The sequence below is a fragment of the Ctenocephalides felis genome, unplaced genomic scaffold, assembly GCF_003426905.1.
Source record: "Ctenocephalides felis isolate EL2017-DRISC unplaced genomic scaffold, ASM342690v1 CF-g0.4_SCAFFOLD_03571, whole genome shotgun sequence".
NCBI lineage: Eukaryota > Metazoa > Arthropoda > Insecta > Siphonaptera > Pulicidae > Ctenocephalides > Ctenocephalides felis.
In genome coordinates, this window is record NW_020539725.1 from 6,129,800 (window position 1) to 6,151,361 (window position 21,562).

Consider the following 21,562-nt stretch of genomic DNA (forward strand, 5'->3'; position numbering starts at 1 on the left):
ATAAACTTTCATACATTTTTAAGTCAGAAACTTGATTCTTATGTATTGAATAACTGCAAAATACCGGTTGATAGTTCTTTTTAAATATTTATATAATAATTTAAACATTTTTTTGATGAACTTCAACAAGTTTTAAGTCCAAATTTAATTTAAAATTGACTTTTTTTCTGGACAACTTCAAAACATAATATAAAATTAATATATAAAATTAATATATATAATTATATATATATATATATATATATATATATGTCCATTGTTAGTTTTACAATTTTTCTAACTGTTTTCTGTTTCTGCAATTTTCTTAACTTTTTATCTTTTTGTAATTAATATTTTTTGTTGATTGTTATGTATATTTTTAAATATTTATTATATATCGAGTTATTAAAATTGAACCTAAAATATGTTCAATTTTTTTGATAACTTCCATACGTTTCGAGTCCCAATTTGACCCTTTCTCCAGTGCACACAACTGTAAAATATATTTTACATTATATAGATTATATACAGTATAAAAATATAGAACATTACATATATCAAATTTATAAGACACTGATAGTTTTTTAATATATTTATTTGTATTCTGTAATTTCTTCAAGATTAGTTTACCTTTTTGCAGTTAATATTTATTGTTGACTGTTTTATAATTTTTTAAACATTGTTTTCTTCTTAGTTGCTCACTGAAAAAGGCTCAAATCGGGACTCGGAAACGAAATAAATATATGCACGTACAATGTTAAAAACGATTTTTATAATATTAATTATTAACAATAAATATGAAATAGTTATAACCATGTGCGTTATGTTAACTATAAAATTTGAATTACGGCAGTTAGATTTTCCGTTACATTTTAAACTTACCGCGAAAATCTTTATTTATGATGACAGTATGTATTCGAATTTCGATTCTGTCATTTTTAAAACATCTTAGGTTAAGGTTGTATAACCTAAAATATAAATATATATTTACTTTACAGAAACAGATTATTAATAATATGTTAGACGATAGTTTCAAATTAATTAAACAAGGAGCCGAAGGAAGAATTTATCATGGCATATACTTAGGAAAACATGTATTAGTCAAGGAAAGGTTTAAAAAATCTTACAGACATCCAGATTTAGACGATATATTAACTAAGGAAAGAATGAAATCTGAGGCAAAATTAATTGTTCGATCCAAATCAGCTGGAATTAGAACACCTGCTATTTACATGGTCGATTTTGAAAGACGCATTATTATAATGCAATATTTCGAACAAAATATCACATTGAAAGAATATATATCTAAATACTGTAAGGATAATGCACAAGAACTGCAAGCACTAGGTAATAATTGCTTTAATATATTTAACAACTTCGTATTAATCATAATACTTAACTCTTTTTATCATTATCTCCATTATTTTCTGTACTAAGATGCTAGTCGGTTAGTTTATGTCTTCTAAAAGTATGCTCTCATATATTTTTTCCCAACACTATTCCAATTTCGCCAAATAATTTATTAATTTACAAACTCTGAATCTTTCAAACAAAGTCTGAATCTAAAAAACAAAGTTTCAGTGAAGCATCTTATAATTTAAGCATCAAACTTGCCATTAAATTTACTTTCTTAGTGCGTTATATTGAGTAATTACAATTTAAATTTATATCATCCCACATTTTTGTGCTATGTTTTAGGAAATCAAATTGGTGCATTGGTTGCAAAGCTTCATATAGCAAATATCATTCATGGTGATCTTACGAGCTCTAATATTCTTCTTGTGCCAAGTAATCCAGAATTGAAGGACTGGTCTGATAGCATTTCTTTAAAAAATTCAAATTTAATACTGATTGATTTTGGATTATCTCATATTGATACATCTTCAGAAGATAAAGGAGTAGATTTATATGTTCTGGAAAGGGCATTACTGAGTACTCATAGTGATGTTGGTGAAGTTCTGAGGAATAATATTCTACAATCATACAGAAAATCTTCCAACAAAGCAGCTGCTGCTAGTGTTTTAGAAAAGTATGAAGAAGTGAGAGCAAGAGGTAGAAAACGAACAATGGTTGGATAATTTTATTTATTTAAAATAACTTAAATGCTATTATTTTTATATAAAATTTCACCTTATTAAAAAAAATATTGCAAATATTTAATTTAGAATATTAAGGTATTAAAGATAAAAAAAATATTTAGAATATTTAGATTATTAAGTTTCATAAGACTTAATAAATTACTGAATACATAATATTAGCTCTGCACACATTTAAATGAGAGCTGTTTTATGTTTAATTATGAAAAGCGTACAATCATGAATAAACCATAAGAAAAAACAATTTAGTTTCAATTGTAATTAAATATAAAATTAGGCCTCATTTTTCCAAATGGTTTATTATACAAATTATAGAATAGCTGATGCAGCTTATATACAATTATAGAGTAGCTATGTTTATGTATTACCACCATGAGCTAATTCAGTTTTTCTCACATTGCTAGAATTGTTAATTCATATATCCAATATACCCAAGCAGTTTATAAAATCCAAATTAGAGTAAAATATTTAAAATTCCAATTAAAGTCGTGATGGCATACCACCTGCAGCCACTAATGTTTCACCTTAATATAACTAGCATCGTCTGACACCAGAAAAGCAACTACTCCAGACATCTCTGATGGATCTGCGAGTCTGTAAAATTACTATATAGATATATCCACTCTACCAAATCATATAATTTTCTGAAAGATTTCAAAAATACCTTCTCATGGGAACATTCATCAAAGCTGCTTCTTTTGCAGTTTCACTCTCATGTAACTACAGAAAGTAGTGTTACACAAATTCCGTTTTTTTTTAATAATAAATATAAAAATACTTACAGCACTGGAAAATTTAGTCTTTACAATGCCAGGAGCAATACAATTTACACGAATGTTTTCTGAAGCAAGATCATGACTAGCAGCTTTAGTTAAACCAAACAGAGCAGTTTTACTCACAGAATATGCACCCAAAATCTATAATATATTTTTTAATTTATTGTTTATAATAAGCTTTCTTAGATTCATCTTGATTGAATGTCTTACTGGAAATGGTTGAAGACCAGCAATTGAAGATACAAATACAATGCTACCACCTCCTCTCTTTCGAAGATATGGTAAGACTTCTTTAGCTAGCAAGAATGATGATTTTACATTCACATCAAATATTTTATCCCAAGATTGTTCATCGCACTAAAAATTTATGAACATAATGTTTATAACCACCAATAATTATTTAAAGACAATGAGGCAAAGTGACAACTGATCATCAAATCAAACCTCTGAATAAATTATGGTATCATTTTATAAACATCTCTTACTTGCAATACATGCCCAACTGTTGGATTAACAGCAGCATTAGAAACTAATATATCAATACCCCCATATTTTTGTACTGCTTGGTCGTAAAGTGCTTTTCTATCTTCTGCTTTTGAAACATGACAAACTACACCATGTGCATCAAGGCCTTCCTTTAACAAAGTAGATACAGCTGATTCTACATTTTTAGATTTGCGACTACTCACTACTACTTTAGCTCCTTCAACTCCTAAACGCTTTGCTATTGCAAATCCTATCCTATAATATATATATATATATATATATATATATATATATATATATATATAAATGATTTATGGAAGAAAATTGTCTATATAAATACCCATCAGTGGAAGCAGTTACAACTGCTACTTTTCCAGTTAACCTGTTGCAGTAAACTTTATTACTTGTTGAGTGCATTGTTCTAGATATATTGAAAATCGCATTTAGAAGTTTCATTGAATGAAAGTACGAGAATATAAATTGAAATAATTTGAACGTTAATTTTCTTCAGTATGACAAATGATATCTTTGGCTTAATGTTTAAACTAGATGCATTTACTGATCAAAAATACAATTTTGGAATTAAACAAGCGGCTTTGTAAGAATGAATTTGCAAAACAATCTATTTTGAAAGGTACTTTGGACTTCACACTTTTAATTATCGATATCAGCGTTTCAGTGTAGATCTAACCTAAAATTAAACATTCATAAATAAACATATAAAACTTAAATAAACAACATGAGAATGGATATAAGATATTAATGATCTAAAGACTCTTTTGTTTGTTTATTTTTTTGTTGCTGCATCAAACTTACTAGTTGTAAGTGGCATTTTGCCTTAAGGCAGGGGTCGGCAACATGTTGCCTTCAAGGGCGCAATACTAAATTTGAGACGGCGCATCGGTATAAAATTTTGAAAAAATTAAAAGATTTTTTATAACTTTATTTTCTTAAGAAGGTATTCGTAAGAAGGTATTACTAAATCTATGTAATATATATGATACTAATTAGTATCGGGTATAAAATTTTGAAAAAAATAAAAGATTTTTTATAACTTTATTTTCTTAAGAAGGTATTCGTAAGAAGGTATTACTAAATCTATGTAATATCGATACTAATTAGTAGCATATATATTACATAGATTTAGTAATACCTAATTATAAACACGTGTACAATATAATTTATAAATACATATAATTTAGTGTGAAACTTATGAGTGTCCGTCTTTTTAATCTATTTGTTATAATCGGGAATATATTCAGAGTCCCCAGTTCATATACTCTTCTTTTATCTATGCCCCAATCCTAGAATCCATTAGCCTGAACTGATGAGCTTCCTCATTTGCTAATTTTTTTGCCTCCAAATTCTCCGCAATTACTTCAATTCTTCTGGTGACGTTCGTGCTGATAATTGTAACATGTTTATAGCCCAAACTATTTTTTTTTATTTTCAAATTCTTTGCAATAGTTAAATATATATTAAATTTAATATGAGTTAATTATATAAAAATAAATTAAAATTTGAATAATTTGGCCTTGGTGTTAGAATTTTTTTCGTGTAATAAAAAAAAAGTTCAAAATTGAATAGTCTGCAATAGTTTCTCACATTATAATGCCCTACACTAACTCTCGGTATACGTATAAATTTATATGTTCATTTCTTATAGATTCAGTCGATTATTACTACATTTCGGGGAGTTCATGCAGTTTGCCTTAAGGCAGAGGTTGGCAACGCGAGCCCGCGGGCGCCATGGCGCCCCCGATCAACTTTGAATGCGCCCTCAGTTAATGTAAAAGTATGATAGACATAGCGGTTTAATTCCACGACTCCTGTTCTGGTCCTTTATTGCTCTGGCGACTAAGAAGCACGTGGTCGATAGTGAAAATAAATGAAACGCCGCTTTGTTATGGACTTTATGCTGCGTCTCCACTGCACGAATCCGTGCGGCGAATCCTGTTCGCGACGCACGCATGCGTTGGCTCTTGTGCGCGACGTACACTGCGAGCAATTTGATACATTTGAAATTTTTAGGATTCCATAATATTTTTTTCTTGATACAGTTCAATTATAAGAAGTGTAAAGAAGTATAACATCTTCTCTACGCATATCCATTTTCAAAATTGAGGATAAGATGAAATATCTCAATGCCTTCACTGTACAATTGAACTTATACCGTAGCACAGATCAACGTTTACGTACAAGTTCAAAGAAATAACGGATACGAATACAGAATGCAGGCTGACCAACAATTATCAGTTTTGAATAAAAATTATTACTTCTGTTCTAAATATAAATACTTGTCAGAAAAGACTTTGAGCAAAAATTCAGTCTGCATATTAATAAGATTTTAAATGATATTTAGCGTAATTGCAAATAATACAATATTACCATTTTTTTTTTGAAACATTTAATTTATTTTTAATTATAAATATATGATACGTCATATAAGTAGTAAGAGTATATATATATATATATATATATATATATATATAATACATATATATATAATATATATATATGTATTATATATATATATATATATTATATATATATATATATATATATATATATATATATATACATGATAATATCATGATGATATAAAATTAACTCTGAAATATGATAAATAAAGTCTACCAAAATATATTTTAGTTGGATATACATATATTCCAACATATCTATAACTTAATTACCGATGTATTTCCTATACTAATAGTTAGATAAAATTATAATTAGTACATCAATTTTAATGACTGCTTACTTACATTTTTGATCCACGCTTTGACGCTAATCCATTAGTATCGGTTCGGGTATTCTCGGCAGCCCGATGCGTCGGGTTGCTCGCGGCGGGAGCGAGCGCCGCGAACGCAAGCTATTGAAATTTTCGTGTCGCTTCGACCATGTTCGGCAGGGTACGTGATTCTAAAAATAAACCCCCCCTCCCATTTTCAAACAAAAAAAGAAGAAAAAAGTGCGCTATGGACATGCGCAGTGGACAAATTTGAAGGAAATTCGTGCGTTCGCACAGTATCACTCCGCTGCGCAAATTTGTTCGTGACGCACCATTCGCCGCACGGATTCGTAACAGTGGAGACGCAGCATAGATGTGCTAGATCTCGTCTAAGAACGTGTGCTATTTTTGGGGATGGAATAGTCCGTGCGAAGTATTTTGTCACATGATATACCACGGAGTCCAGTGACAGTGTTTTTAAAAACATCAAATAATTTCAAATTAATCATGAATGTACAAGAATAACATATTATTTTAACGATTAATGAATTAATCTTTATTGTTTTGTTGATAATAAAGGGAAGTATATTTGTTTATTGTGTAATAAGGGTGTTGCGATTCTAAAGAAAAGTATTAAACGACATTTTAAAACCGTCCATTCAATTTTGATAGTGACTATCCAATAAACTCTGAAATTAGAAGAAAACTAAGTGGGGTGTATGGCATTGTGCCTTAAGGCAAATTGCTGGAACTTCTCGTACCGTAACGAAATGTTCGAAGAATACTGAATGTTTTCAAATAGATATTATTAATATTGTAACATTGTCTAATATTTATAAGAATTATATAAACTGAATTGCAAAGTTGAAATTATTTGTTTAAAGTATATTAGAACTATAGTCAGAATTAAAAATAAAATCTGAATTATTTTCGATATTCAAAAAAAAATTTTTTTTGAAAAAAAAAAAGTTAAAACAAAAAAATTTTTTTTACAATATCAATTATTTTGTTAAGACAAGCAGAAAGTTTTTTGAATCATTTAAATCGGACGCTTACTTCTTTCAAAAACTTCCATTTTTTACATATTTATCTTCGAAATGGCTGGGCCTACCTTTGCCAAAAACTAATAAACACTTGTCCCAATCATTACTACCCAGACAACACAAGACATCCTGGAAAACGTCCACAGGATATCCACGCGCGGACATTCATTGTCCCTGCGATAGCCTTACGGATATCCCGCTTATCCTGATCTTATCCGAAACATGTTAATATGTCGCACCTATGGGACGTTCTGTAGGATATCCCGCGCGGGATATTCCGGACATAAACCGGACATGAATAGGATATAATTATGGAATTGTTTTTTACTTTTTAGATGAAAAATAAATTTGGATTAAAAATAAAATAAAAGAATACAATTTCACAAAGTAAACTTTTATTACAAAATAACAAAATCCTGAAATAATTTTATAACAAAATTTAATATATACAACTTTAATTCAAAATAACTTATTTTACAATATTAAAAATATAATTAATTCGGCATTCAATCCTAGTTCATGGTTGATTTTCTCTCCTGAAATAGAAAACAAATGAATAAATGCATATATATGTATATATATATGAGTAAGTTCTTTAAGAGCGATACATCAATCAAAATAGACAGAGATTTATAAAATAATCTCTAATTCCAAATATATCGACACAATTTGATGTCATTATGAGTGAATATTAAACTTGGTTTTTTACATCTAAAAATGTGTACACAGCACAAATTTTGCACTAACATTGATACAACTAACCAGTCAATAATCATGATTTTTTTGTAAATAGGAAAAACATATAGTACACATCTCACAAAAATACCTTGTATAATATTTATTGGCACGTCGCAGCCAGCTTTTTGCAGCCTCTGAAACAGTAAACTATGTCTCATGCGGCAAATTTTTCAAAGCAATTCCTGGAATTAATTATATATTAGTTTAATTCATAATTTACAACACATCATAAGTATAAGATATATAAATTACCTGTGATGACATCGCAAGGCACTAGATCACAAAATTTATTTTGCCCTTTCCTCGTCCCTAGCAAAATTCTTTGTCCAAACCATCATCAAAAATGGATTTTCATAGCTGGACTCTGATGGCTAAATACAGAATATAAAGAGAAAGTTTGTTTAGTATATGATAAAGTTAACAAATAAAAATAAATTTATATAAACTTTTGATTACCAATTGTATTTTGATATCTTTGCTCAGAAGAATAGCCTCATCCATAAGTTGAAGCTCCTCCAACAAACATAGTGGAGAGCATTTCTTCTTTGTTAATTCTCTTTCAAACACAGCATTTGATACAAAATTAGGCATGGCTGCTGGATAAGCTGGCAGGGTGGAAATGTCAGCATTAAATTAAAAATTCTATTTGTACTAGTAACATAGTATTTCAAATAACAGTACACAGAAAGCTTTAATTACCATCGTTTATATCTGCCCCCCTTTCAATATGTTGCTGCAATATTTATAACACACACGCACATATAATTATATAGAACACATAAAATTTCCACTATTATTACTCAATTTTAGAGTATTTTCATAAATAATATTAATTATTTATAACACACGCTCATATAATTATATAAAACAAATAAAATTTTCACTATTATTACTCAATTACTCAAAAACTATGATAATTCCACATATATAGCGTCTGTTTGATGACGCTAACCTTCTTAAAGGGCGCAAAACCGACGCGACGAAAGAGAAAGGGACAAACATATACGTTTAGAGGATTAGAGGTCTCAAGCCGTGCGCGTACGAGAGCGACATGTTCGTGAACCCGTGCGTTATACCTGCTCGAGTCCTTTGGTTTTGAGACGTCCCGTTGCATATTCATAGGATATTCATAGGATATCGCGATATTAGGAGATTGTGAGGACAAGTGGGACATTCCCTGGCATGTCTTGTGCTGTCTGGGTAATTGAATGTTTTTAGATCATTCAAATCGGATACTCCGTTCTCTCAAAAAGTCGATTTCTATTTTCTGCACTTTTTGCTCCGTATCTTCAAAACGGTTGGACCTGCCTTTGCCAAAAATAGGAATCGAATGTTTTTTGAACCATTCAAATCGGTTGATCCGTGCGCCCGAAAACGTGACTGGAAATTTGTATCCATACATAGATACACACACACACACGTCCATTTTTTTGAGGTATGCCAAAACGTTCAGAAACCTTCAAAACGTCGAGAAATGTAAAAATTTTCAATTTTGATTTTCGGCCTATTACAATAACTTACCCTACGGAAAGTTAAAAAATTCCTTAACATTTTCAATGACTAAACAGCAAAGTTTTTTTTACTAAAACGCTGCAACAACATAAAGGAGCTACGATTGCAACATATAAAATAGCGCATTTGCTAGCTAAAAATAAAAAACCATTTACAGATGACGAATAAGTAAAATAATCCATGTTAGAAGCGGCAGATTCACTTTATACTTTTCGTAGGACTATAATATTTTATAGTATCTCCGTTAAGATAAAGTATTAGTCTATATCGTCATACACAATATGGCGGAATGAACACCATATGAAGTTGAAGGACGTCAATTGATGACAATGGCGGAATAAACACCATATGACAGATGTCAGTTGAATAACGTCAATTGATGACAAAACTAAATTATATTGGGCTACGTTGATTCGGATCTGGCATCAAGCAAGCTATAACGATCTGATTGTTTTTATACGATCGAATATTATTGTCGCGCTTTTTAAAACGATCGAAAATATTGTATCGAGTTTTTTGCCAACGAGCGTTTTCTCGTGAACGAAATTTAGATTTGATTTAATGTAATATCAACATCTTTATCAATTGAGACATTAATAAACAGTCATTATCGAGTTGAAATAAAATTATTGCGATTTCATTCAAGAATTAATTAATTAATAATATATGGCCCACCAGCGCCATACATATATGTATGATTCATTAAAATCAATTAAAATTAATTCTATAGATTCATTAAAATTGTTGAAAAAAGAATTTTTAGCAATCAATTACGAAGAAAGGCTTTCGCCGATCTTTGTCAAATACCAATTACAACGATTCCCAAATAATATCATTCGAATAGTTTTTTAATTTGAAAATCGGTTCAGAATTTTTGACTAAAATGTGAACGAAAAATTTTGCAATTATCTCCTAATTCTAAAGAAACAGCTCAGCCGATCGTATCAAAAATCTAACCAACGCGAGTTCTCATCAAGTTACATCAAATGGTTTTTAAATATTCGAAATCGGTTCAGCCGTTTTTGAGAAAAGTTCGACGAAAGGCCAAATATCGGTTCACACACACACAAACATACTTTAGTCTTATTCGTCTGAAACGTCGAGAATTCATAAAAATTAGTAAAACAGATTTTCTTGCAAAAACAAACTTCTTCGGACGTTAAAAAAAATTATGAATAAGAACTTAAAATGTAACATTTAGTTGAACTTTGTGTTGACTGCTGTATTTAACGCACTACTTAGTTATTATGTCTTTGATATATTTCTCATCAATATGATTATAATATGACTATTGCAGTTCTCATATTTTTGATAAAACATTACGGTAGTATCCAATCAGAAATATATTGTTAAACATGAATATTGAAGAGAAATAGCAGAAAAAATATTTGTTTTTATAACGAAAATGTTTAAGATATAAATTTAATAAAAAAAAGCAAAAATTACATTTGGATGAGCTTTTAATTAGCATATATATATATATATATATATATATATTTAATATAAATATAATATATATATATATTATTTAATATTTATATATAATATTTCAATTATACATATTACAAAATGTAAAAACACACAATTGTAAGATAAAGAATATATTTCAATAAATAGCTCTTGATATTAATAAATAGTCTTCATTTTTTCGAAATATTGTATAACCATCTAAATAATTTATTAAATAACAAAAATATATTATAACTATTCCCGTATTAAAAGTACACACACAATGTCTTTTAAAAGTAATTGTCATGTATAACTCCACCATTTATTTTAATATTATATCTTTCCTTTACTATTGCACATTTAATTCATTTGTACTATCGTTACATTTATCGTCAATATTCCTTGGTACATATAATGGCATTCCCATAAATTTAGGAATAGCCTTACCATTTGAAGAATTTGTCATCGACGCTTTTCTATTTACTGTAGGCATTTGTTTTTTAATTTGTTGATACTTGAATGCACCATTTCCTGGCATGGATGGTAGCAATTTGGTTTGCGCAAACCAATATCTGTAAGTAAAATACCATACCAAAATAGCCAGACACGCTGCCACAAATTTTTCAATCATTATATGGAAATAAAGCATCGTGGAAACTAACATTACATCCCATAGTACAAGTAACATTGTCATTGATATGAACAATAATCGGATATAAGGTGTTACTTTACTGTACGATGTTTTTAAGGTGTAGAGCTCATTATCATTCAAATATCTCAGTGGATTTGAGCTTACTTGAAGCTGTTGCTGCGCTCTGAAATGTTCCTCATTTCTAATATGATCTCTAATACTTTCCCAGCCAATAATCGCTTTAGCTTCTTCCATAAGTATTAAACTGGAATATATAAGTAAAAATGTGTGTCCACTTATATCAAATCCATTCCAAACGTGCCCACTCCTTAAACATGTAGACTTTGTAAGGAAACCTTTTACTTTGCAATATCCATATTGTACTTCAATGTAATTAAAAGATTTGGTAAAAAACAGCCAGAATACAGTGGCTATGCCAAGTCTTAATAAGTGATTCTTCATTATTTGTTTTCTATTACCACAACAATAAGTATATGCGGTTAAGAGTATAAAGGGGACTGTTAGTAACAATGTCCACAGCCAGCCTATTTTAACGAAATATAAGTTAAAAATATTATTAGACCTAGAGAAGTAGGTCCTTGGTATTGAAGCATGGTCCGTTATTAAAGAAATAATGAACACTGCTGCTAAGTATATACCAACTTTAAGATTCACATTATAAAATATAACTCTTCTACACTGATGTAATATTATTAAATTTAACACTTCAGACATAGAAGTTGGAGGTGCTGTTGGTTTTGTTCCTTTGGCTTCTGCATTTTCACCAATATTTGGACGAAAATTCATCCGCGGGCTCGAATGAATTGGTTTCCTCTTAGTAGCCATTTGGTTTATATTGTTTAAGAATATTTGATTGCACAATAAACGAAGGAATAATGTTCAAGGTGAAGTGCATAGGTCACATACTTATGAATAAATTATTTTTAATTTGTGAAATAATGTCAACGATCATGCTTGTGCTTAATTTATTTTTGACTTCTATTTTAGAAATGTTTGTGGCATGACGGCGATGATAATGCTATAATTGTATTTTGTCTATAAATAGCAAGCAATTTTACTAAATTAAATATGAAACGAATGTATATATCTGTGGCACTTTATGAAATTTTGATTTTAAATATATGACATATTTTAAAAATTATTGTCAAAATTATTATTTTGCATACTAAAAATAAAAAAAACATCTGCTAGACTAAACATGGCTATTCTAATTTCTATTACATGATCAATCAGGTCACACTTATCCATTTTGATTAACATACAAGAGAGGACTAAAAACTGAAAAGTAATTATTATCCAGATAAAAAAAGAATATGATTAGTTTGATTATTATATTGTAAAGAGTAAAGACAAGATACAATATAATCTTGTCAAAGTATAATACGATTCAATCCATACTCTTTTTTTATCTATGTTTCAATCATTCAATCGACCACGAATTCAAAATTCAATAATGCCACGACTACTGCAAGGATTTTGTATTACACATTACATATGTATTATTTGCAGAATTTTGCTTTAATTTTTTATATCAGTTAAGGTTAATTCAAAAAATAAAGCATATTTTAGAAAATTATGTTACAAAAAAGCCTCTAGATTCGAAAAGTTTTGTTGGTTGTCTAGGGACGGTTTGTTTAATGTCAAACTGAAAAACGCGTTGTTTAAATAACTAATGAAATTATGCATTATATTGAAAAGTAATAAATATTATTAATAACAATAACAAATAGAAATAATATTTATCATAGGATATAATTAATCAAGAAGATAAATCACAGAATAAATTTTAGTTTCGCCTCCTTTCTATCTTTATTACCTTTAATATCATCGGGCAATACTATTTTATTTAATGTCTTGTTTTGGTTTAGTTTCGGTTTTGTTTATTTTTTATTAATGATTAACTTCTTTTTATTAATGATGCTAATTATTTTATAATAGTTGTTTACTATATATATTCAGATTTATTATAGTTTATGCTGAGCAAAAGAATTTTTTATCTTAGATGATTCATATTAGCTTAGATTTGTCTGCCACGTAAAAATTAAAAATAACTTTGCAATAATTGATCTCAATGAAAATGGAAAATGACAGTAACAGTAATGAAGATCGCATTATGTATTTACAGCAACGGAAAAAGGCTTTAACTTTATTATTACAAGAAAAAAATGAGTTGTTAAGAAGACTTTGCCTACAAGAGGCTGACATAACTGGTGTCATACCTTCTGAAACGCCAGAAGAAGTGCCAGAGGCTCCGCCAGATACGAATTATTTAAACGATGCCAATGTAAATTTAACTTTACGTCGTAAAGTCGAAACTGGGTTTAAGTTATCAGAAAATTTACTATGTGGCAGCATAACCAATGAAGATGATGAAGTTCGAAAATTACTTCTTGAGAAACAAGTACAAACGAGCATTGCAGAAGCAGCTCTTCACATGGCAAATAACTTGTCTAATAATAAAGCTGTGCGCAGGAAACACAGACATATGTATAAACAGTCTCAAGAAAAACTTGCTGGCATAAATGAGACTCTGACTAGGAGAATATCACAAATTCCTAAAAGTAGTTCTCTGGAAGTTGACCTACAACATAGTACTTCAGCAGAAGAAAATTTCAATACATCACCAATCATACGTCACAATAGTCACCAAAGCACAAGCAACAGGCATTCTGAATTCATTCCCGATAACTATTATTTGCAGCATGCTGATCATAATCCTAGCTCTTTTAAAGATATTAATAGATATACTCATTATAGTCATGGTGATATGCGTTATGTAATGCAAAATAATGAACCTCAAATATCTAATATTGAAGACAATATTGTGGCTCATAACTATTATATGAATAATAAACCAAATATACATTTACCAAATAAGTATAGAAAAAAGCCTAGACCACCAGTTGATGATCATTCAGTAAAACGAGATCAATTGAGTTTGTCAAAATATAATATAGATAATCAACAAGTGGGATATGTGGACCAATTACAAAATCAAATTTCAGACTATAGAAATACAATTGCATCAGATTCATTTTTTACATATCCCAGAAAGGATCATTATCAAAATCACTTTGATGAACCTGTAAACCATAATTCTGAATTTTTCTTTGAACAAAACATGGCCTCAAAAACAATGCAGATTAAAAATAAACCTTCTTACAATGTCAATCATCAGTCAGAAAGGAATTTATTTGGTAGTTTAGATCGCCGAAAAATTAATATATCCCCCATGGCAAGTGAAAATATTAGAGCAAATCAAAAAATTAAGAATTCTAATCGTTCACATTCTATTGGAGAATTAAAAATGGCTGAAGATGTTACTGACAATATATCTGTTGGTTCTCATAACAGTGGAAACACTTTAAAAGAAAAACAGTGGCATGAAACATCATTAGATGAACAGCCTATTTCACCAGTGAAACAGAGAGCAAAAACTATCAGCCATCCATATGATGTTCCTATTAATGCAAATTATAACGATAATTTTAGAAGTTCAGTACATGGTAAATATAATTATGATTATGTGGATCCACAATACCTTCAGAGTGCATTACCAAATCAAATTGATGGTTTATATGAAAAGAATTTTGTATATACAGAACCTCCAAGGCCTTCTCCTAAATTCATACCTTTAAATGTAAATCAAGCACAAACAGCGACAGCAACGGCAAAACCAGCCATGCCTTCTCCAACACAACAGTATTACGAAGGTAATGGTGACATCTTTGCAAAATCGCCCAAAGAAAACCATTTTAATCATTCTCTTCCACCTAAAACTGTTAATGAACAACCAACTAAGCAATTTTTATCACCAAGAACGGTTCCTGTGGAATCGCCAAAAAATATAGAAGTTGTATCCCCAGGAACGTGGTGCCCTTATAAAGAAGTATCAAAACCTTTTGAGATGTCAGATTTTTATAAATATTCTACAAAGTTTAGAAATAGACAAATGGATTGTAATACTAATAAACCACCAATGCCCAAGCCACAATCTAATGTCAGTGCAGAAATCAAACCTCAATACTCTGAGCATTTAGAATCTAATTCAGATCCTATTCAAAAGGGAGTTTACCAGCCTTTGAGACCTTTAAAGTGCCAACCATTTTTAATGCAGAATCATAATATTGAAACCGGATGACTAACTTATGTAAGTTAATAAATAAGTTGAGTGTATAAAATAAGTTTATTAAGGAAACAAGGATACTGTGATCAAAACACATTTTTTATCAATTTGTCCACTAAAAAACAATAATAATTTCTCATGCACAGAAAAATAATGGATCAAATTTATTTAACTTTATTATTACATGTTTTTTTGAGTGCATGTTATATTATAAGACTAATTCTACCATCATTGCAACAAAAAAAGCAACTTTTTAGTTCATCTGCACATTAAACAAATTAATTTTGTTTACTTATAATTCATATAGCATTTCTTGTTCTGATTTTTAGGTTTATTTTGTGCAAAATGTGCCTATATTTAAAACAATGCAAAACAATTTGACCAATTAATTCTCAAACAATATAAATTTTGAATGCTTTGTGATGATGTATTATAGAATATTATTGAGCCAAATTATCATATTTATTTGAATTGATGAGTACCTTTGATATTAATTGTTATTAATAGCTTTTATTATTAGGTTATTTCATTTTCTATATCTATATAATTCAATAATTATAGTATTTGAATTATAATATAAGTGCCTTTTTTATCATTAATGCTAATGTAAAATAATTATATATATATATAAATGTATATAAAAATATATATTTTTTAAAATATGTTTGTTCTTTTTTTTCTTGTGGTAAAATATTATGTTAAATATTCAACTAATTTTAAAGATATATTAAATTGTTCATATATATAATACAATTAAGATAAAGAATACATCACATACTTCTGCATTTCAAAACATTGCACAACTCGCTCAGTGAACCCGCACGAACGATTATATATATACAAATATTTTCAGAAAATTTAAATATTGGGGTTTAATATATATTAGACCCAGACAATGTGTTGTTTTTTTATATATCCCCAGAAAGTTTTGCTAATTTTTGTTTTCATTAAAGTCTACCATCCCTCTCATATTCATAATCTTTCATCATATATGCTGGATGGTATTTAATTTGACCATCTGTTGTAATATATTTTAAATGTGGATTCGGCACAGTATTACTTCGGGAGCCTAAAGATGTATAACTGAAAAAAAAACTTTAGGTTGGTCACTAAAAATATTACAAATTAAAAGAAAAAGAAACTCGATGTTTATACTCGTGTTTATGCATAAATAATAATTATAATAAATATATATTATTTATATAATATATATTTATTATAATTATTATTTGGATTTCACTAAATTATTTTAGTGAGCAAATAAATGATTTAGTAATTACCCTTGATCATAGAGTGAGCAATATGGAACTTTATTAGTTATTATGTAGTCCCAAATATCTGACAAATCCCAATCTAACAGCGGGTTAACGCGCAGAAGTTTAGGCCAACCTGGGTCCGTCATCTAAAATTAACAAAAAAAACAAATAACATATTTGAGATCTAACATCATCTGATGATGCATAAAATATTATAGCAACCTGAATTGCTTCCATTTTGCCACAATGTGGATCAGTTCGTCGTGATCCCATGAAACTAGCTTTGAGTTGAGGTTTCGACACTGTCAGATCTTTTAAAGCCAGTTTTAAGGAAGAGTCAAATGTTATTAGATTTATGGGGTACAGATTTTTGCACTCAGTCACAAAACTTTCTATCTATGATATGGTAAAAAACAAAACTTATTGATACAACAGTAATAAAACATGTAACTCCTAGATTTTAAAAGTTAGTAATATATTATTATAATAATTAAACAAGTAATTGTTTGCCTTACTTATAATAAAAATATAGAGTTTAAAAATTGCAGAAGAGAATGGATCCCATAATGCTGAGGATAAAAAAAATCAAAAATATTTTTAACTTTCATGTTTTTATGGAATATCATTCTGAATCGAATGAGATATTTGTAAATATATGCCTGTATTTGAGCCGATTTTTGAGCTTTCATCGACGTTTTCTCAGAAAACGGCTGAACCGATTTCAAAAATTTAAAGGCTATTCCAATAAACTTAATAAGCACTTGCGTCGCCGGTTAGCTTTTTGTTACGATCGTCTCATATTTAATTTTTTCGATCACGTTTTAGCCTAAATCAATTTTGAAAAGTCAAAAACCATGCGAAAGATATTTGGAAATCATGTTAATTATTATGATGCTATAGCATCTATGTATATACGTATAAGTCACTCATAAATAAATATATTGATTTCTTATTCGATTAAGTGGATCATATAACTAGTTACTAATAAAAGTTATATACCTCAGGAAAAGGATCATTAGGTCTCACATATAAACAGAGTAATGGAGGTGCATCAGAACCATATTTAAGTTTATAAACTCTTTGGAGTATATGTAATAAAACAGTGCAATCCTTGCCCCCATTGAAAGACATAAAAATTTCATCTGCCTCACATTGAGATAAAGATTTTTCTATTACCTGAAAATAATCGAAATCTCATCAATTATAGTGATAATCAACCTTATAAATAAAGTCATATCAATCATTTTGACACAATCATTTAATTCACTGATTATGTCTATAAGACACCGTAAAATAACTGATTATATTATTATTTAACTTATTTTTCTCTGTTATTTTCAACACAGAGTTTTGAGAAAGCAAAATGTATTCTATATGCTGCTTCACTGTTTGTATAATGATTACAAAATTTTAGACATTGGTTTTTAGAAACATTTACGTATTAAAAAATACTTTACCAGCAGTTGTACATGATAATTCTCTAGAAGACATTGAATATGGTTATTGAAAAGTTACATTTTTATAATATATTTTTTGTAAAGAACACTAGGAAGAATCAGAATAAGGATAGGATAGTTATATGATTTTTTAAATATTCCCAAACATATAGAGTATGGTTTGTTGCACAAAATTATTAGATTAAATTGTTACTATGCTTTGTTGAACATATTTCACAATATTTGTGATAATATTATATAGTTAAGGAAGTATTCTGGTCTAGAATTTTAGTTTTTTTTATATCTTCAATGTTAATTATTAAGAATTTGTGTAGACAAAGACTTTTGATAATTTAAATTATTTTCGAAGATATCGCTCTCCGAAACTTTAAACACATTTTCTTGAAATTGTCTTTTTCAATACGATACCCACGATATCTCAACTTCTACTGGAGCAATTTTCTTGAAATTTTTAGCAGCATTTAAAACTAAATAACCATACGTTCAATTTTTATGACGCAAAGGTCCTTCATCATGAGTCGAAAGTCTCACAAAGACGCTTTTCGGAATCGGCCTATATTTTTTGAACAAAAACTGTATCAACAAACGAACGGACAAAAGCTTCATCTGCGAAAATTACCAATATGTTCTAAATAATGTTTCCCAATTTATATCGAATACCTAACACCATGCGTTGCACAGCGCGTCTTACTTTTGGTTCTTTCTCAAAATTTTGACCTCACATTTCGATTTTTACAGAAACTTTATTCTTGTTTGGCATACCTCGGATACACGAGTGCTTACGTATAATATTCTATTTATTAATTATTTTTTATTCTTTATAAAAAAGAAATTACTAACATTTGGTGCTTGTTTCCAATTATTAATTTTTTATAAGCTGTTATTAATATGTGTAAGTGATAATCTAAGAATTTCAAGTAAGTAATGTTTTATGCAATATTTTAATTTAAGGTTTAGCTTATCTATAAGGCTAAGCTTTCTTTTTATCCTTGCTCTATGTATATTTAGTTTTTAACGTTACTTTCTGTTTTTTTAGAAATTGTAGAACCACTGACGATGACGTAGAATTTTACGTCGAAACGTATGAAAAAATAAAGATGTTTTAAAAAATCTTTACTTTATTTATATTTTTTACTTGATGTTACGCCCTCCAAGAAATTAATCATACAGAAGAATGAGATGGCGAGAAGGAAGAATATAGACAACTGAAAGCCGATACACAGGACCAGGAAGCATGGAAGCAGAAGTTTGAAAAAAAAAACATAAAAAATGTATTTAAAAAAAATTAATATTTTAGCAAATTTTCATCACATGTTAAAGAGATGAAAGATTGAAGAATTACAATCAATTTAATTTGTTTAAGAAAAATAGCGTGAATGAGAATGATAGACGAGGAAGGGCAAGAAATGCATTGATTTGTGGTGGCTCTAAGTTATAGTAATCGCAAAAAATCTAAAATGATAATTTTTGCATATCTTTACGTTTTAAAGGTTTCTGAACATTTTGGCATACCTCAGAAAAAATGGATGAATATGTGTGTGTGTGAGCGTTTGTAGTATGTTGTTTGGATACAATTTTTCGTCCACGATTTCGGACGCACAAATCAACCGATGGTTCAAAAAACATTTGATTCCTATTGATATGAAAACGTGCTGATTAGTTTTTGGTGAAGGCAACGTTACAGGTTTAGCCGTTTCGGAGATATGGGGCAAAAAGTGCCGAAAACGGTAATTCAGTTTTTCAGATAACGGAGTACTCGATTTTGAATGATTTAAAAAACATTTTACTTGTAATGACGAAATGAATAATTGATAAAATTTTTGGTAAGGCAGGTCTAGCGGTTTCGGAGATACAGAGGAAAAAGTAAAAAAAAAAGATAATTAGTGGTCAAAAATGAACATTAGTCGTATGCGCATCAAATTATCAGATATTTTTAATGAAGTTTTAAAAAATGAGTACTATTTTACTAATTGTTACAATTTTGTTGGGTTCCATACCAAGAATTTTGATTTTTAAAGTTTACTTATACGGTTCAAACAAATTTCAAAATTTTTCGAAGAAAAACATTTCAAAATTATTAAAAATATACAAAGTTTTTTCAAATATGAATTTTATATTTACCATTCAGTTACAAAATGTATATATTTCAAATGTATTATTCGAATTCGATTAGAATTCTAATTGTAAGAAATATATTTTCAGACGGATTCATTCGATCACCTCCTGTTAATATAAACTTTCTCAAGTGCTTTGAGTGATAAGATCCTCACTTAATTTTATGAACAATAAAATATATGTATATAGTGATTATAATTAACTATTTGAAAATGTATAAAACAATTGTTGTAAATCATTGATAAATTTTTATTAATTACTGATTTTTTTTCCTCTAATATATAATTCTGGTACGAAAGTTCCAACAATTTGCCTTGAGGCACGATGCCATGCACTCCACTAGTTTTTATTATATATAATAATAAATAATGGGTAGTACTGCCCTAGGGCAGGTCTGTGAGCTAAATTATACTGGAATTCGATTCAGTGTGAGAATACACACACACATACATATATATATATATATATATATATATATATATATATATACTTCTTCAGATTATATTGAGGGCTGAAATCATGTGTATGCGTCTTGTGCTAATTTTATGAAACCTCCTATTTCATAACTTGCTACAATTATTATATTTTGGTTCTAAATTATCAAAGCATTAATTGATAACTTGTAAAAATATATAAGTAACTATTTTGTTTGCCTTTTTAGAGCATTTCAAAATTTGCATAGAACTCATGCCTTTAGACCAGAATACCCCCTCAAATTTAAACTTATTGCACAAACAGTGTGTATTGTATTCATATTCACACAATTGACATACACACATAAAATATCATTAACAAAATTAATTATCTAATAAATGTAGAAATAAATCATCCGGTTTATAGCATCACAATGGTTAAACAGAAAATAGCAATAAATTATATAATGAATATTATTAACCTCTTCAGCTTCGGAGATCTTCGCTTCCAAATGCCTTTTTAAATGGCCATTCGTATCGTTATTGTTGCACTTCATTTTATTTAGTTTATTTAAACCAATCAAAAACCATATAACGTACTATAAGTAAATGCTACGTTTTCATTTCTCAATAATAACCTCGAAAGTCATATCCCATTATTAATGACAGTCAATGTCAGAATTACGTACGTATCATTTTTTCTTACAGTATCATTAAATAGTAAACACATATT

At 28.9% G+C, this 21,562-nt stretch overlaps 4 protein-coding genes, 1 long non-coding RNA gene and 1 pseudogene across 5 annotated transcripts; 2 read left to right on the plus strand and 4 right to left on the minus strand.

The window, feature by feature from the left end:
• Positions 1–982: 982 nt before the first annotated feature.
• Positions 983–2,247, plus strand: LOC113384437 (EKC/KEOPS complex subunit TP53RK-like). Its single transcript, XM_026622152.1, has 2 exons — positions 983–1,326; positions 1,678–2,247. The coding sequence occupies exons 1-2, from the start codon at positions 996–998 to the stop codon at positions 2,055–2,057; spliced, it is 711 nt and encodes a 236-aa protein (XP_026477937.1). The 5' UTR covers positions 983–995; the 3' UTR covers positions 2,058–2,247.
• A 308-nt stretch (positions 2,248–2,555) lies between these two features.
• Positions 2,556–3,919, minus strand: LOC113384436 (annotated as a pseudogene).
• Positions 3,920–8,144: 4,225 nt separating this feature from the next.
• Positions 8,145–8,608, minus strand: LOC113384441. Its single transcript, XR_003367941.1, has 3 exons — positions 8,549–8,608; positions 8,306–8,454; positions 8,145–8,220 (listed from the first exon to the last, which is right to left on the minus strand). It is a non-coding gene; the product is annotated as an uncharacterized LOC113384441 (long non-coding RNA).
• A 2,397-nt stretch (positions 8,609–11,005) lies between these two features.
• On the minus strand, positions 11,006–12,538 carry LOC113384435 (FIT family protein CG10671-like). The gene has a single exon (XM_026622151.1). The coding sequence runs from the start codon at positions 12,285–12,287 to the stop codon at positions 11,160–11,162; it is 1,128 nt and encodes a 375-aa protein (XP_026477936.1). The 5' UTR covers positions 12,288–12,538; the 3' UTR covers positions 11,006–11,159.
• Positions 12,539–13,539: 1,001 nt separating this feature from the next.
• LOC113385515 lies at positions 13,540–15,603 on the plus strand. Its single transcript, XM_026623370.1, has one exon. It carries the CDS (start codon positions 13,540–13,542, stop codon positions 15,601–15,603), a length of 2,064 nt encoding a protein of 687 aa, XP_026479155.1.
• Positions 15,604–16,275: 672 nt separating this feature from the next.
• LOC113384439 (FAD synthase-like) lies at positions 16,276–21,521 on the minus strand. Its single transcript, XM_026622153.1, has 5 exons — positions 21,312–21,521; positions 17,844–18,020; positions 17,067–17,240; positions 16,869–16,990; positions 16,276–16,671 (listed from the first exon to the last, which is right to left on the minus strand). The coding sequence occupies exons 1-5, from the start codon at positions 21,384–21,386 to the stop codon at positions 16,536–16,538; spliced, it is 684 nt and encodes a 227-aa protein (XP_026477938.1). The 5' UTR covers positions 21,387–21,521; the 3' UTR covers positions 16,276–16,535.
• Between the last annotated feature and the right edge of the window lie 41 nt (positions 21,522–21,562).

What these genes read in the sequence shown, in the direction of transcription:
- LOC113384437 (XM_026622152.1), top strand. Translation starts at nt 996, where the DNA reads ATGTTAGACGATAGTTTCAAATTAATTAAACAAGGAGCCGAAGGAAGA. An exon ending in ACAAGAACTGCAAGCACTAG is followed by an intron (nt 1,327 to 1,677) that starts GTAATAATTGCT and finishes GCTATGTTTTAG; the next exon opens with GAAATCAAATTGGTGCATTG.
- LOC113384435 (XM_026622151.1), bottom strand. Translation starts at nt 12,287, where the DNA reads ATGGCTACTAAGAGGAAACCAATTCATTCGAGCCCGCGGATGAATTTT.
- LOC113385515 (XM_026623370.1), top strand. Translation starts at nt 13,540, where the DNA reads ATGGAAAATGACAGTAACAGTAATGAAGATCGCATTATGTATTTACAG.
- LOC113384439 (XM_026622153.1), bottom strand. Translation starts at nt 21,386, where the DNA reads ATGAAGTGCAACAATAACGATACGAATGGCCATTTAAAAAGGCATTTG. An exon ending in CTAATGATCCTTTTCCTGAG is followed by an intron (nt 17,241 to 17,843) that starts GTATATAACTTT and finishes ACCATATCATAG; the next exon opens with ATAGAAAGTTTTGTGACTGA. An exon ending in GCAAAATGGAAGCAATTCAG is followed by an intron (nt 16,991 to 17,066) that starts GTTGCTATAATA and finishes TGTTAATTTTAG; the next exon opens with ATGACGGACCCAGGTTGGCC.